General features: G+C 40.8%; 1 protein-coding gene across 1 annotated transcript in view; it reads left to right on the top strand.

Annotated features, from left to right (window-relative positions):
* PTPRN2 (protein tyrosine phosphatase, receptor type, N polypeptide 2) overlaps positions 1-17,401 on the top strand; it is a 644,397-nt gene extending 626,996 nt beyond the window's left edge. The window contains exons 22-23 of the mRNA XM_014945055.1: positions 7,193-7,266; positions 12,633-17,401. Of these exons, the coding sequence (XP_014800541.1) occupies positions 7,193-7,266; positions 12,633-12,704 (146 nt within the window). The 3' untranslated portion in view covers positions 12,705-17,401. The remainder of the gene's footprint in view (positions 1-7,192; positions 7,267-12,632) is intronic.
* The last annotated feature ends 366 nt before the right edge of the window (positions 17,402-17,767 follow it).

Raw genomic sequence — 17,767 nt, 5'->3', positions numbered from 1 at the left:
AGCAGACCTCCAGCAGTTACAGGAGCAGACATCTGGATAACTACAAATGAAAATTGCTTTTATTTTTGTAGTTTCTAGCTGTTGTTCAGCTCCTTTTTTTAACTTTAATATTTACAAGTGTTTTTATTTAATGGGCGCTCAGGCAATGAAAGTTGAAGGAAGAAAATGCTCTTTTTCCTTTGCAACAGAGCACTACACAAACAGCAGTTACTGCTAGAACGTGTTTTTTCCTTCATTATACTGCAAGTGGTTTATCTTTTCATTGTGGTTCCATGTTGCTTTTTCTTTTGTCATTCCCAGCAAAATTGCTGCGCTGTTGAGGGAGGGAAGAGAGGAGGGCAGGGCAGCAGACAAAAACACAGATCTCAAATACTGTTAGATTTGGCAGATTCTGGCATTTCTGAGCCTGAGACTGCAGAGCAGAAACTCAACTCTTCTCAGCCCAGGTTCATTCCAGCTAACTTTAGCCTTATAAAGCATCTAGCATTAAGCATCTCACCTAACCTAGTTGTGTAGGTCTACTCAGTCATCAGTGGAGAACAATACGCGCCTCTGGAGGATAATTCGCAGGCAAATGAATTGCCCATCAGAGCTCCCCTTCCCTCTCTTAGCTGTTGGGAGAGGAGATGACTAACTCCAGTTCGAACTTCAAGGATGGCTGGAGTAGATGAGATGAGGCTGGGCCTTTGAGACCAAGCTAGTTAGTAAATATTACCGGTATGCCATTAAAACTAATGGTCAGTGAAGAAGTGGTGTTACGCTCCCCCTAGTTATGACCCTTTCTTCTTTAATCAGATTGAGTTTGCCCCTCATATGGTGTGATTAAATGTTTCACTGCAACGTTAAGTACTCAATGGGGCAAACACTTGCTGGAGCAGCTACCCAAGCCGTCCTTTAGAAGTTGTCAGTGAGAAGCTGGAGGCATCTAGAGCTTTGGGGCACTGCAGATGTGTAGCGTATCTGTGCTACGTCCAGCTAGCTTGGGCATTGGGAACAGCCTAGCTGTGACAGTGTAATAGTCCATGGGTACTGATATACCCTCCTAACTCCCCAGAGAGAGCCTGCTTCTGTTTTTATATGCTGTCACAGCCAGCAGTGTTTAGGCTCCTGGCAAACCTGGCTCTAGTTACTGTCTTTCCTTTTTTAGGAGGTTTCTGTCCTTGGGTGTCCACAGTTCACCGTCTCCCTCCTTCCTGAGGCAAAGCTGAGCACAGAAAAGGGTCAGAAAATGTTGTCCTAAACCCAAGAAAGCCTGTTTGTCAGAGCCCTCGCACGGGGAGGGAAGAAAGGCAGCATAAAGCCGCCGTACACGGGTTTGCTTTGACCATGAAGCATCGCGCTTAGGCATGAGTCATCCAGTCATCACCCAAACATGCAAAACACTTATATTCTTCCTAAACGCAGACACGCTGTGATGAGACAGCTGATTGTCCTTGCTGACACTGGATTTTTGCCCTTATTTTCTTGCTCACGTGCATTTTTGCGATTTCGTAATATTACAAGTGATTCTTCCACGGCACTCCCGAGCGTCTGCGAATGCTGCACCGTGCGTGACTCTGAGGCTAAAAGGCTGCCGATCAGCAGCATCTTGCAAATATTAATTGGATCTTTTTCAGCTTCTAGCAACAGCAGCGGAAAGAACTGTATTAGGGACTCTTCCTTCGAGATTTTAACAAGCCAGTTTTTAATCTGACCTAACAAGTCCCTTTGCCCTTCAAGGCCTAATTCAAAATCTATACAATATAATAAATATAAAAAGATGCATTAAGCAGGTAATAGCTGACTAGAATGAAACAGAATACTTACTGCTGCAAAAAGAAAGGCACTTGACAGGTCATTTCTGTATTCCCCATAGTATTCTGTTTTTTATTCCCACACAGATCATCATCATCTCCTTAAGGAGAAATAGTAACAGTGCTAATAGTCCCGCATTTACAACTGCTCAGCATGACTCCTACATCATATATTCGGCTTTGTGATCACTTTATGATCAAGGGGAACAGAAAGAGGGCTGAGAAAGGTACAAAGTGTATTGGAGAAAAGAATAAAGTATCTATCTAGGTCCTCACCTCTCTAGTGTCCAAGTACCTTGTAATAATTAATGGATTTGCCTTCATAACAACTTATTAGGTTGAAAAAAGATGGTTCATTTTATGGTGTGAAACACAGGGTGAATTTAACCAAACTGGTGCAGTAAGTCAGTCTCGGTCTGGAAGAGAATTCGAATGTATCTAAACACAGCAACCTAATGACCAAGCCACACTTTAGGACTCACAGTAACAAATTTATTGCTGTTCTGCAGAGTTATAATCGTATATTTTTGAGGATATATGCCAGTAGATCTGAAAGTTGTTCCCAGCTAGAAAAATCCTTTTTAATTTAATATTTATGAGTGATATGTATTTGTGAAACTTCACAAAGAAAACTCTTGAGTTTGGGTTATTTAAAAAGAAACCCCCCACAAATAACTGCTTTGATGAAGTATTTAAGGATCATTTTATTTTTATAAATACACAGAAAATTCAGAGCATTGAGAATCTAAAATATTCCTTTTAATACAGTCCTTTAATATAAAATTCTATCAGTCTCACAGAATCTACACTGCACTTTTCATTAGTAATGAATAAAATAGAACTTTTGACTTTGCTTTCAGTGCAAGTATGTTCAAGCCTATTACATAAAAAATAAAATCTCAAAGCTTGCCTTAATTAAGCCATAATTTCCATACATTTATGTAACAAATGCCGATTGTTCTTATAATTGGAAAAAAAAAACAGCACATGTTCAGTTGCACAAGCTTTGTAGTGTGCTAAATCTGAAGCCCCCTTTATAATGGTATACCTTAATTTTTTCTTCCCAGCTGATATTTTAAAAGATGTTACCCCTCTCGACAAACTTTGTCTGTCGTACTCCTGTACCATCACAGTGACAGCAATGCTGCTACAATGTGGAGGGGATTATCCTCCACAGAGTGTTTCTCATGTGTTTTGTGCTTATCAAAATGGGGCCCCCGCCATGCTTAGGGGGAGGAGAAGAGAGGGAAGATTTCATTATTATAGTCATAAAACTAACATTAGCTAATTCATGATGATTTTAAATATTGCGAGCTGCTGCTGGTCACCTCACGGAGCCTCTTGCAGCAGAATTTGGCTAGCTTGTTATTTATTGCAGGAGGAAAAGGGAATTCAACTTTTACTCATGTTTTTATGACATGCTGGATACTCCACTTATGCAACTATCTAAGGGCAAACACTTTAACCCCTTGAGATCCGCTAATCAGGAGCACCAGCTGTTAAGTGCCAGCGCGCATCCTGCACTGGTGCCTGCGGGGAGAGAAAGGGTTGCAAAGGATGTGACCCTCAACTTCAGAAACTGCTTCTCCCCTTGGGGACCAAATATAATTCAGCTTGCATCTTCTCCTTGTTTTCTTTTAGTTTATACAGTTAACGTTCCTGATGTGGGTTGTTGTGCACTCACTGTGAATACTTCAAGCCTTTAGGAAGATGACAGTTAATTACTGAAGTTAAAATCTGCCTTGCACTGGTGTGGAAGTGCTTTTGGAGGTATTTACTCAGCTAGCTCAGTGAGCTGATAAGGGCAGGGGAAGGCTAGTAGTAGCTGGCTCACGGTGATTACTGCAAATACATGTTCTGTATAAAAAAAAATCACATTGCACATTGCACAGTCATTTTTCACAATACTGCTGGTACAACATTAGCTCGATCTCACACTAAGCTAGATTCGTATGTTCATTTAAAACAAGCAATGAAATCCATTGTGAAATGGAACCTGTCACAAACAGAAACCAAATTTATTCCCTGCAGAGTAAAATGCAGTCAAAAGGTGAAAAGGCAGTTCTTTATTCTTTAAATGCTTCCTCTTTATCCCCCTATTTATTTTCTGAAGTCAGTAGCACTGTTAAGCAGAGAGATACGTATTGGTGGGGAGAAAAAGTAGAAAATATTACCTTTTTGGCATATTTTGTGTTGTCTTTACCAATTCTCAGTGCTTTCCAGCCTAGTATTTTTAACCCTTCCTCTAGATTTGTTGTGTGACAACAAATTTACATTTCCATCTATTACTGGGCTTCATAGTTTAGTAGCGAAACAATTCCAGTAATGGGATATCCTTGAAATCAGTGGATAAGTTCTTCCAGGTTTTACTCTAGACCACTGCATCAAATTTAGATTGTGTAGGGGCTTTCCAGATAAGCAAAGTTTAAAATACCTTAGCAGTGTGTGCATATTTTGCGGCCATCTCAGTAAGAGCATGATTTGAGCCTGATGTCCTTAGATGCAATAACCCTCTCTCCCAATGTCATGTAGCATATGACTAAAGAGTACTAAAGGGTACTAAAGAGTGTTATGCCATACTGTTGTACTCTCAGATTAAAGAGAAAGCCTCAGTGTGGCAAAGAAGATGTTGAATTTGTGTCATATTTCAACAAAATAATTCCAAAGGGAGTTGAAAGCTCCCACTGCAGTTAAGCACTGAGCTCCTCTCACCTGTGAAGGCAGGTTGGGTTCCGATCACCCTTTGTGCCTTGAAAAATCTCTTCCTTTGTCCGTTTCTGTCACTTTTCTACAGACTATCATTGCACACATCAGTGGAAGTGAGCTGAATTTACATAATATAACAGCAATCTAGTGTAAGTTTGAATAGAAAAAAAAAAGCCCTCATCACAAAATGAGATGTAATAGTGGACTAGAAATATATATTTAACGCCATTTGTTTTAGGCACAGTAAGGGAATAGATGCAGAACATGTAGCGGTGGATGTCAGGGAGGAAGAGAGGTTTACTCGAGAAGAAAGAAAACTAGTCATGCTGGCTTTATCCTATGCCATTGATTTCATCCCTTTTCCTGTGAATTTTCCTATTCCAAGGTATTTTTCATCCAAAACAGCTTCCCGTCTTTGCAACACGTAAGTTTTGTTGAACAGCCCCTCTAGGCACTTAGGTAGTTGCCATCACCACAGCATCAGAGGCATTCAGTAATGGAAAAAATGGGGTAGAAAACTGATCTCTGTTTCTGCTTTGCTTTTCCTCTCACTCCCTAACCTCTCAACAAGACATGTGCTTTGGGCAAAATCATACTTTGCTCTCCTTTTCCTTTTTATTACCTATGTCCGAGGACATCAGAAATGCTTGTGGGTGACGTGCTGATCACAATCCATGGGCTGGGGAACACTAATCAGTAAAAAAATAGGTTTCGGGGACTTCTACTGACAAAACATTTCAAAATAAGCTTCCCATCAAGCACGCTGGCCCACTAGGACTATTCTTATGTTCCAGTGCAAGCATATGCTTTGTTGTTTTGCTAAATCAGGATTTTATAAGCAGGAGTTGTTCATACTATTAGGCATGTCATTCCGTTAATGATGATAAAAAAGCAAGCATCAGTTCACTAGGAAATGCCTGCAATCTGCATCACAGGAATGGAGGAATTAACTCTTTCAAAGGTAAGCTCAGAGGCCTGTCTGGCCATTAAAGAGTGTTACTAGGTCTTGTCATGAACCTTTTCCCTTTTTGTCCTGAGGCCAGAGTATTTTCAAATAAAGACCATCCCTTACTGGATGGGGGACATGCACGTTTGCAGCTGTGGGGAAGCCCACCTGGCACTCGAGCTTGCCCACTTCACTGGTAGGATCTCTGGGTTCATCCTTGCAGCCCACCTCGGAGGCCACCTCAGGACTGTGGTTAACCTCCTGCATGGATGTTAATTTCTCAAAGAGAGAATTCCTCTTATGTTGAGCCAATATGCTATCGGGACATTGTAATTCCTGGTAATCTAATAAGGCCACAAGTAAGTTTGTACAGCGTGTGCGGTGCTCACACAACTCTGCTCCCATGGACATCTGTGGTGGAACAGGGAAATCCCACCCAATCGCACTGACGCACGAGACTAAACACTGAAATGAGCTACCATCTTGCACAAGTACTAGGGTCTACAAAGAGTGTACCTTTACTGATGCTTTCCAGATGAATTGCCACTGCACAACCCGCAACAGACCTAAGGTATAATTACTGTCACTGTTACCAGACTTTACAGCATATGTGAGTATGTATTGCTCTGCTCCATTGCAAGGAGGTTTGGGTTTTTTTTTATTTTAAAATAAAACTTTCTATTTTTTCCATCCCTGTAAATTCCTGTACAATGGGTGGAGGGAAAAAAAGCGAAAACCAGACAGTGCCCCAAGCTGTGGTAATTAGCAAAAAAAATCTGTCAGATACTTTTTCTGAATTGTAACTGTTACATTTACTGAATTAATCCATTCTATTTCTGATACAGCTGAAGAATGTATTTTCATCAATATGAAGAACATAATGCAAATCAATTATTCTTCTAGACCTCATGATATTTTTAAATTTCTTCTCATGTCTTCTGTCAAAGGAAAAGAGATTAAAGCATTTACTTTTAGTTGCTTTTTTGAATTTTTGAAAAGATGGTATTGAGTTATAAAGTTGAGTTGGGTAAATGAGGAGATACATAACGTTTACATTGATGTGATCCCAATTACAGTTAGACTTAAGCCCTTAAATTGCAAGAGTTGTAGAAATAGTGGTAAACATTGGCCCCATCCTGGAGATCCAGTCCTGGGAACTAAACAAATGTGTGTTCTAGATGTGTACAAGTGAGCTATTGCAATAGCAACGTTTTAGGTGCATGGTTTCCAAGTTAGGCACCAAGACCCCTGTGAACAGTTGGGGAGATTTAAATGCTTCCAGAAGGAAGTCCCAAATTGGCACTAGGAAGCCACAGACAGGTTTTGTAGATCTCAGCTGCAGGTGACAAGAGTTCATCTGAATCTTGTTTTAACAGCATAAATCTTTATGTGGTTCAGGCCCTTAATTCAGTGCATACTCTTAGAAGTGGCAAAGAGGCACTGGGTGGCATTGCCACAACGGTCCCTTAGGTTTTGTGAAATATATTCTGCTGTGGGTGTAGAGGCATTTTTAAGAATTTGTTTTTCTCTGGCTTTTCTTGAATTAATGTTAATAAAAACTGCCCCAACCTCTTATTTTTCTATATGAACACAAAAATTGCAGCTGCCTGCCAAGTCTGCTGAGAGATGGATGTAATAATTTTCAATTGGACTGTTAGCCCAAAGGGAACCCGATAGCAAGAGATTGACAGATGCAGCATGGATTATCTTGTGCTCTGAACTCAGCCCAATTTGTGGTTTGTTGCAGGTGCTAAAGAGATTGATATTGCTGCTACCCTGGAGCACTTGAGGGACCAGAGACCAGGCATGGTCCAGACAAAGGTACTGTCAATAAATCCACTGGGATTTTAAATACATTAAAGGTCTTTCACAGTAGTTGTTTTCATGACAGAAGAGAGAGGGTATGACCTAATTTAACGCAGGTCACTTGCTGATTACTCTGTTTGGCTCCCTACCAACTGAGGTTTATTTATGCTGAAAATTTATCTAGGCTACTTTCTTTGGTGTTTACTGCTCTTTCTTGTAATGTCTCCAGCATCTATCTTGATTACCATATATGAAGGGCAGTCAAGACAACAATCTATAGCCTACTAAAGAAAATGTGCATTTGAAAGAATGTTTTTGCTTTCATCCTGAAATATGGATTCTTTTCTTAGAGTATCTGTGCTTAACTGTGCATGTAATTTTTTTTTTAAAGCTTCAACTCATTAAAGAGAATGTAACTGCTGCATTTGACTTTTTCTGTAGAAAAAAGTTTTTGAATTAAAAGTAATACAGTTTTGTAGGAAATCGAGTCATTTTTAGTATCTTTGAACAGAAGAGCCTGCATCATGCCTAAAGCCATGTCCTTTATGGATGTAGCATAGTGACTGTATTTGTACCCTTTGGTGAGGTATTACTCTATAATTCCTGTCAGTTGTAATAGTTTTGACATTTTTCCACAATGTAAAACTTTTAAAGATAGCTGATGGTGTCACTGTAGTGCCTTAAATAAGAAATGAAACTTTTTATTATTAACCATTTCAGTGATGTATGGAATGATATTTTGGGGTATTTGCTGCAAGTTAATAGCTGCAAATATGACAATAAAGAAACTCGTTCATGGCATGGAGACCAAATAGATCTGTATATGACATTGTAAAATATCAAGTGAGAGTTACAGCTCCAAACTGAGGAGCAAGAGCAACGTGACAGCACTCTCTCTTGGCCAGGCTGGAACTGATAGGAAAGTCTGCAGTGTTTAGAGACTTGAAATTGCTGAGGGACAGAGGTGAAACAAATGTGTTTTGCAGGAATGAATCATTGGTTCATAACTTCTCTTGAATCTCTTCCTAATCGTTTTATCTTCCCACTAATACTAGGGGAGGTGGTACTGGAGAACAGTTGAGTGGACATTAATTATTATTTACCAATTAAGTAAGTGCGTGAAAAATAAAGATGAGCCAGTCAAAGCTAACTATTCTTTATCTGCAAGTAAGACATAAAATTGCACAAATTTTTTCTTCTACTTTGATTATTCAGACTGGAAGAAAAATGCATTATAGTGCTCAGTATCCCTTGTCACATATATTTATTCTGAGGGAAGATTCAAGTCCTGAACCGCTTGCATGCAAAATATATGGCAGCTCTGTAGAAATACAGAGCTCAGATTCCAGTTTACCTCTCCGGGCAGAGAAATTACAGCTTGCTGCCTTCAACAAGTGAAAAACATAGCTCCAGAAACAAAGAATGAGGTTTTGTGAGCAACTTCTCTTACGTAGCTCAGAAATAGTTACCCAAGTCCCATGAAAATCTCACTCAAGACGTGTTTTTCCCATCCAAACATTTATCTGGAAGAGCTCCAGAAAACAAATGTATCCTGTGTTTTCATCCAAGATGAAAAATTTTCTCAAGATATTGCTTATCTCTCCTCTTGTTCCTTCTTCCATCATTGTCATTTTCTCAAAACCACCCAAATCACTTACTCAAGCTAATGTCTTGCAAATTATAAATATCTGGTTACATGCTAGCAATGCACGATCCCCAGAGAATTTTTCTGATGGATTTAAACAAACCCCTGTGCTTTCCCAACTGAATACAAATGAGGAATATTAGACTCCTAGAGTAATTTAAAACAATGGATTAAAAGTCAGGTTAGAAATGCCAATTACAGAATATCCCTAGGCAAAATAAACACCAACTTACTTCAGCAATGTTATTGTGTTTCCAGCAGGCAGCGCTCCACATTTTCAATAAGCTTGTGAAAGATTTGTTTGCAACATTTTGTCTTCTGGAAGGGATCTTTAATTCAAAAGCACTATATATAATAAATGGTAATGAAATTATCATAATGACATTCTGCATTTTTGAGAAGCATAATAGAGGGTTTGTGGTTTTGTTGGTGTTTTTTTTTCGTGGAATCGTAAAATAGAATTGATATGCCACATGTGAGAGGAAACAGTAATGAAGGAGGAAGCATATTCTCTATGATGGGAAAAATATGCTTCCCTTTATTCTCTCTCCTATATCTTTCCTCTCGCAATCTGTAACATTTAGCTGGGGTTCTTTATTGTGTCATATATGCTACATGTACTCCATTTTCCTGGGAATTTGTATTCGTAGACTTAATGAAACATAGCTTATTATTTTTCATAAAATATATTCTTCACCTCTGCATTATAGGTGGACCAGCAGCACAAAATGCCTGTCCAGCTCTGTTTTCTAGGCAAAGCTAGATGTTTCAGTTCATCTCCAGTCAATCTGGTGTGTGCAAATATCTTATGTGAATGAAATGGAGCTGTACAAATCAACAAACTGAACTCCTTCAAAAATTACTGACATTAATTTGATTTAACTGTCGTTGTTCTCATGGAAAGGTGCAGGAAGTGTGTAAAGGCTTTTCTTTGGAGGGTAGTGATACACATCAGTGGAAGCTGCACTATCTGCATTTTGCCTGTGTGTATTATGCAGAAGGAAGGAGGGGGAAGAGCTTAGCTGCACCATCCCAGAAGGACCAAGTCCTCGCACATCTCATGTGCCTGCTCTGCTGTCCCCTCTGATGCAGTGTTCCACAGTCAGTTTTGAGCTCTAGCTGTAGAGATTATGCTTTGTAAGTTGTTTTGCCTCAGTAATTTAGGGTCACATCTAATGTTTGCTGGTGGTCTCCCCTCAACCTGTCTCCAAAATCCGTACTGAACTTTGGAGGTCATGTTGATCAGCCCACAGTCCTCAGACAAGACAGACTCTCTTGCTCAGGCGGTGCAGTGGTGCCCTGTGCTCACGTGAGGGCTACCTACCCCTCCAGGAGGAGAAAATGTCTCCAGCCTGACAGATCTTCACAATAAGGTGAACATGTCTTGGACCAACAAAGTTCAAGGGCAGATTTGCTCAGTGAATAACTTTAGACTAATATAAGTTATTTTCAGCAATGGGACTAATATTATTGTAGTCCCCAATCTTACGAGCTTTTCCTGACTACAGAATACTCAGATGAAGAGTACATTAGGTAGCCTCATTGCCATGGGCAGCTTCCCTTCTTCCGAACTGACGCCCACATCTTAGAAGAGGCATCTGCACATCTCTGAAACTTGGCTGCATCGCTGTCTCAACCCCATCGTGCTCAGATCAGCCTCTTCTGTTGTTGTCCTCCCCGTGTTCTGAGGACTGGCAGTGACAAGGACCAGCTGTCCCCATCACATCTGAACGTTGGCATCCTGAGAGCACCCGCCTTGTCTCTCTCCTCCAGCCCCAGCACGAGGGTCTCCCCCCCTGCCCAGACTGCTCTGCAGGCTGCATCGATGGGGTCCAGCAGCTGATGGCTCTTCCTGCCAAGGCTCTTTTTCCTGGAGGCAAGCACTTCTCCTGCATCAGCCCAAATTTCCTGAAGCTTTTTTGAGCCGGTACAGGCACCCAGTTTGGTTCTGGCACAGCGTGTCCAAATGAATGCCCTCTCTGGCTCCGCTGCCCTCCAGCTCCTCTCACACATTCAGTGTGCTCCAGTTAAAATATAACTGCTGCTCCTGGGTGCCTACCAGCATTTCCAGTCTCTTCTTTAATTGCAGAGACCTTGGGAAGTGCAGGGAGGCATAGGCAGGCACATACACCATTTTCTGTGCCTAATGAGGACAAGTCCTACTCTTTAGGGTGAATTGATGTCTGATTAAAAACTCTTGGCTGCGGTCCAGCAAATGTACGAGGATGCCACTTTGACAGCACCAAGCAGACAGCAAAATTCTTGAATGTGTCTCTGAGAAATTATTCTGAGTTTTGTTCTACTTTTTCTGTTCATGAACCGTGTCCATCATTACTTCTCTCTGAGGCATCTCCACATGGGAGGTGACTGCAGTGGGGTAAGACAAGGCAGAGAAGACTGTCACTGAACTGCAGGAATCAGAAGTCAGCTGCCTTTCTGAACTATCAGTTATGCACCTGTAGCTTGTTCTTTCCTTCTTCCTGCAGATTTCAGCAGTGAAGTGAAACACTGTGGAAAATGGATGCTATTAGTCCAGTAATCACCTTCCAGGGCTGGCTGTGTCCTGCAGCCATTCTCCACTGCTGCATACATACCTGCAACCATCCCATATAGCCCCTGGCAGGGCAAACTGAGGGGCTGGAAGTGCCTGCCAGATCACCAATTTTCTAGTTGGAGACACAGATAGTGTCCCAGCAGTGATCTCAGGATGCTTTGCAGGGTGCACCTCAGACCTCCATTCTCAAAGTTGGGTCTTCAATGGCTCTTGATCCTGGGTGGCTTAAACTACGGGAGTACATCTAGAAAATCCAGAAGCTTCTCCGCAGTCCTTGTCTGGTGCCGTTGATTTGCCTACGTTCTGAGTAAACTGCTCACATTTCTTTTTTACATCTGAAAAGTTGCAAACACCAAATCATCCTGTTGCATATTTCAGTAAGCTAAATTTCTGAGAAAAATTACTTGCTTAGAAAATGTAACACCTGTTAACCTTGAGGAAGTAAAGTTCCTTTGTCCCTCTGTAGGAGCAGTGTTAGGGTTGCACTTAGATGAGATGGTCATTCATGGCTGTGTCCTTCACACCTCTGCCAACCCAGCACAGAAGCCTGTTAGTAATTTTGAGTTTATGTTTAATTAATAGCAGAGAAAAGCCTTGCCAAGTATTTCTTAAATAAGAGTGGTATAAACGTTGTTAGGTAATTTGTGGGTGCAGAAAGGCCATTAAAAAGGGAGGGTGAAAAAGAACAATAGGCAAGCCAAAAAGCAGATATTGTTTTATGTAATAGATATAAGATGAGGATATTTTTATTCCAGCTGATTTCAACAAGAAACAGTCTTGAGAGAAGCCAAAGGCTCTGTGTTGCAGCATCTCACCTATTTCATATCTCAATTATGTTAACGAGTTTCCATCTCTGTGTCAGAAGGAAATGGCTGGTGATCAACTACTCCCAAACCCTTCTAACCACACAATTGCAATACATCATTGTGTCCCAATAGCTTAGTTTCTGCTACCAACATTTTTCTCCATTAAAATGACTCCGGCTTCAAGATGCTGTCAAACATGTTATATGGCATCAATAAGCCCGGAACATTTTGTTCCTTTCTGTTACAGTGTACAGTTCATCCTGCATATTCATATTTTTAACAATGTCTTGAGGATGCTCGGCTGCAGAGTGGTGCACCAGGCTTTTGGGAAGTGTTTTGTTTTATTATTCAGAGCATGCGTTTGTTCTCTCCGCAGGAGCAGTTTGAGTTTGCTTTGACAGCGGTTGCCGAGGAAGTGAATGCAATACTCAAGGCACTTCCCCAGTGAAGCTGCTCCGGCTCCCCAAGGTTCCTGCAGGATCTGTCCCCTGTTTTCCTCATCCTCAGTCCCTGTGAATGTTCTTGGAAACCGTGACCTGACCTTAACTGTGTATCTTCTGTTGTAACCACATAGTGATAGGGTCCTTAAAAACTCCTTTAGCTGGTAAAAGTTCAACAGTTAAAATGTGTATTCTGTTTTTTGGGGTTTTAAACAAATTTTTAAAAGTACATTGAAGCCTCGGATTAAGTGACAGAACAATCCATCTAATTCCTTTCACATCCTCGAAGCCCTGAATGTCACACTTTGAAAGCACACATTCATGTTCTTAATAGCAAATATACAGTATTGTGGGTAATTAGTGCAGTCAATATAGTCTCAGAAAACAGTGTTCTGTTATATTTTTGTAACTTTTCAAAGGCTGAGTGAGAGGGAGGGCCCGAAGAGGATGGTGATTGTTCCTATACAATGCCGAGCTGGAGCATGAAACAGCGCTGAGGGTGTGAGTAAACACAGGTCCAGGCTCTGCCAAAGAGAGCTTGCACCTTCTCATGCTGGGCTTTGGCAAGCAAATGTTTTCTTAACTGTTGTTTACTTTTCAGCTTTGTGCCATGAATGGAGGAAAATCTGAACTATAAGTAAATAGGCCTGCACGGTTGTTGCAACTGGGGAGAACAAGTTGGTCACATTAATGGGAAGCTGGGGGATAACGAGCACAACAACTCTGACCATGTACCTACCACTGACAGCATGGGAAAGGAGAGTGTAGACACACCTCAGGTGATGAGGAAAGGCCCTGTCAGCAGTCAGGTAAATGTCCAGAGCTGTTACAGAAACAGATTGTTGATTTATGGGATTACTGAGGAAGAAAATGGGACTCTCCTTATTATATTTTTGCATTTCCCTGTGTAAAACTGTGCTGTGCCACCCTTCTTAGCCAGCAAACTATATTTCTGTAAAAGCCTGGCTGAAGGAGAAATCTCCAATCTGCATTTTATGATTCTCATCAAGTTTGTCTGATCCAGATGTTCACCGCACCTTTCTGCAGAGGCTCTGCTCTCTCCTTGTTCTGAATGATACCTATTTTATCTAACCACTACGGGATAAAGAAGCACACGGGTTGAATTTCAGAGATTCTTGTGTTCTCAAAATCCTAATGCCTACTGTTGCAAAGTAATGCTAAAATAAGTCTGTAAATGGTTTGGTTATGCAATCTTGCTTATGTGCATTCGCAGGTTTAGTGTGTTACTCTTCTGAAGGAATTTAAATCACTGATTTAAAGTACTCTGGTATCTTTGAATGAAGGGCCTGAGAGTAAGATTATCAAAGGCACCTAAGTGATCTAGGCTCTTAATTTCATTTTCGAAAGTGAATACTTGGATGCTTTTTCATGTTATCCTACATCTCCATGATTTAACAATCTGGAGTGCTTTTTTTCCAAAATCTTAACAGTGTTGTGTGCTTGAAAGTATATTAGGCTAATTGTTTGACTTCAGCACTGGAAAATATATAATTTAATTTAATTTGGTATGGGGAAGCTTTTATAAACTTCTAATCAGTAAAATGTTAAAGATAACAATACCACAGAGTTTTGCTGGCACAGAGGTAACAGGCATCTACCGAAATCAACCATGTTGCAATTTTGTGTTGTAGATGTGGATATTGGTGATTTCTTCTTTTTAGCAATTAAAGAGTTATTAAAAAAAAAAAAAAAGCAGAAGGCTTGTTACTTTTCGCCATACACTTTTGTATGCTATCCTTGGTATGTGCTGTTGCTTAATTTGTGCATTCCATTACTGTAGCAGTACAGAGCAGTTACTGCAGATGCCATCATCCTCTTAAGTACATATACTGTACATTAAGCCACATGTTTATTTTATGGCCTAAGCATTTTAGAGCTTTCCTAGCAATAACTAAAAAAACTAATGGAGTATGAATGAGAAAATTGCCTTTTTCATTTGATAATTTAGGTTTAACAGGATTCTTTTATTACTTTAGCTAACACAAAATTGCAGATCAGGGCAGATGAGATCAGTTTGAGCAGTATCAGCAAGTGTTTGAAGCAGATTTACTGTGAGCCATGTACTGCAGCTTTCTGAAAATACAGGTAGTTATATCCAAACAAACTGTCCAAAGAATCAAAATTAGGGCATCTTAAGCCAAGCCCTCAGATTATCGGGTAGAATTATTTCCCAGTGCAAGATGCTGTGCCATTGCCTACTGCCAGTGGGCTAATGGGTTTTGAGCACAGATTTCTGCCCTGGGATTCATTAGCGTTCGCCTTCGGACTGTCCCTGTGCATACCACAAACATGGCTGACAAGCCTTTCGTTTGCACTTCAGGAATATTTTTTAATTGTTCTTTTGCAAATATTTGCATTTCATAATAGCAATTTCAGGATGATCCCTATTAATTCTCGAGCAGCTGAGTGTGGGACTTAAATATTGCTCTTCATGCTTTGGAGTTTATTTAGCGTAGATTAGAGGGCATTAATCTTCCCCAAGGCTAATGGGGCAGGAATGTATTGTTTTATTCATACTTGTAGACCAGTTTACACAACAGAAAGATGCAGTCTTACTCAGAGGGTTAGAGTATCTCCCACTGAATGTGATTGACAATCCTGTTATTCCAGCCGTGTTTTGTACAGTTCTTCCACGAAGAGGTGCCAGGCTTATTCTGTTGACTGCAAACTACAACGCAGAGTATTTTGTCTGTGCAGGTAGCATACGTACTGCTCACACCTCTCAACAAGTGCCCTGCTTCTGGGGGTGATAATCTGCTGCAGGGTCTATTAGTCAAATGCGGGTTTCAGTTGCACCCAGGTGATCCGGAGGGGTTTGACAATCCATTTCCCGGGAAGATGCCAAAGCCATGGATGAAGCCACAGAGATGGATGTCTCATGCAGGGCAGATATTTCTTTACCCTTTTCACTGCAGTTAACTCAACCCTTGTGATTTGTCGAAGGATGTTGTCCAGGCCACGTGTGGCCACTTGCACTGGATGTGGGACCTGCCCTGTGTTCACTGGCAGCTTGAGTTGAGCTTCTTCCTGGAAGCCATGATCATCTGAGAGCCCCGAGTCAAATGAGACCCACCATCCTTCCCCCTCAAATATTCTGCTTGATCTTTAGTAAACTCATTGCAATTGAAGCTTGGGCTGGTGCCTGATGCGTAGCTATAAACAGCATGTATTTAATATTGACCATCCTGGTGTTCTTGATAAAGATAAATGAATCTACAGGTGCTGTTTGTGTGGTTGAATCTTTAAATGACATTTAAGGAGGAAGGGGGGTGGGTAGAGCTGCAGGAGGTCGATTTAACCCCAGTGCTCACAGTTTCCTTCCTGGCTGCTCAAAACCTGCAGCAGAGGGAGAAAACTCTGTTTTCCCACAGGCATGGCAGCGAGTGCGGCTGCTGGCCCCGAGCAGGGTGGTGACCTCACCAGACCCTACACTTAACATAGTCACAGTGAATGCAGATATGATGGACAGAGAGGTGGTTGTCAGCAGTGTTGATAGTTACAGGAGTAACAGAGTAGTCGCTCTCTCCAGCCTTCACCTTTCTCATGACTTGGGCAGGGATTTAGAGGGATGGAGGGGCAGGAGAGCACCATTCCCCAAAGCCCAGATCCTTGAGGTTCGGCCCTAGCCACAGGGAAACCAGTGTGGGCTTTGCTGGTGGTTTCACGTGTTTCAGGTGTGAGCTCTGACCATTGCTCTTGACTATCATCTGTGGGACCAGGCAACATCCAGTGGAAGTCCTTGGCAATCACAAGGGCCAAGAATGAATTTCAGCAGAAAATCCCATATCCAAATCTCAATCCAGTAGCAAAACAAGCAAGATTATTTTTATAGATGCTACTAAACGTTTAAAACATTTAAAAATATTTTTTAAATCTACACCAATGATTAAACCTTGTTCCTGTCTCTAGCGTGCATGCAGAACCAATCTCCATCCATCCCCAGGGGAGTGACAGCTATAGTACCTGTAAGGAGTTCATGCTTTATTAGTCAAGTGGAACATTAATAAAACCCAGCCCACTTCATAATTTCCAGAGTAGTCATTAATTAAAAAAAGCTGTTTATTGGAATAGAAAACAAGTATTTGATTAGCTTTGTTACAGAACAATAGCTCTCCTAATTTTTATTCTGCATATTTTATTCTTTGTTTAGAAAATTCTCTTAAGAAGCAGCTGAGATAATTCGCTTTTTAAAACTGTACAGTTTCTATGGTTTTGCTTTTTAAATGAGAGTACACTTTGTAGATTTGATTATTATATTTTTCTGTTAAGATTACATTGGGCATTACAAAAGCATTCCCCACCACAGTGAAAAGAAAGCTATCCTGTTGGTTTATTGTAAAAGCAAAAAAAATAATTAAAACAGAATTGCAGAGCTGTGGCATACTAAATCCAATTAGAGCATGACTCTTTACTACTCTTCATTTACCACATTAGAAATAAAATAAAGTTACACCAGCAAGATTTCATTTGAAGCTGTTCTTGCATGCTGTTTGTACTGTATTTGATGGCATAATATTGTTTTGTTTACAACCTTTTCTTTCTTGTCATTTGATTATATTCTTTATATGTATATAGTTTAAAAAAAAAAAAAAGATTATATAAAGTATTTTGTTCTACCTCTGTAAAAATCATGTTTGTCAATAAAGTCACATTGTCTGTGGAGTACGGTATTGTGAATACAGCATTTCCAGCTGGTGCTTTGCTTTTATTTGGGGGGGAGCGGTACCTGTGTCCATTGCTGGAGTCTGAGTACTGGAGGTGGGCACGTGGGGCTGACAAAGAGGGACACAAACATCCTGCTGATGGCTTAAAGGTCCACGTTTAATCTGCTCTGAGCAGAAGAGGTTGTGGCCACCTCTGGTGTGAGTGTGTAGCCCTTAATGTTGCAGCTTCCAACACTTTGATGGAGGCAGACTCCTGTGAAGCAGGGGAAAAAAAAATATTGAATTACAGTGACCCTCCTGGAACAACTGGGAAGTGAAAAAATTTGGCCTATAGTGTGTGTCACAGAGTGTACAAGTTGAAAAATGGAATAAAGGATACCCTCCTT

This window comes from Calidris pugnax, unplaced genomic scaffold (assembly GCF_001431845.1).
Source record: "Calidris pugnax isolate Ruff unplaced genomic scaffold, ASM143184v1 scaffold54, whole genome shotgun sequence".
NCBI classification, from domain to species: Eukaryota; Metazoa; Chordata; class Aves; order Charadriiformes; family Scolopacidae; genus Calidris; species Calidris pugnax.
Note: the sequence above shows the minus strand (reverse complement) of the source record. Positions and strands in the feature narration are given on the sequence as shown.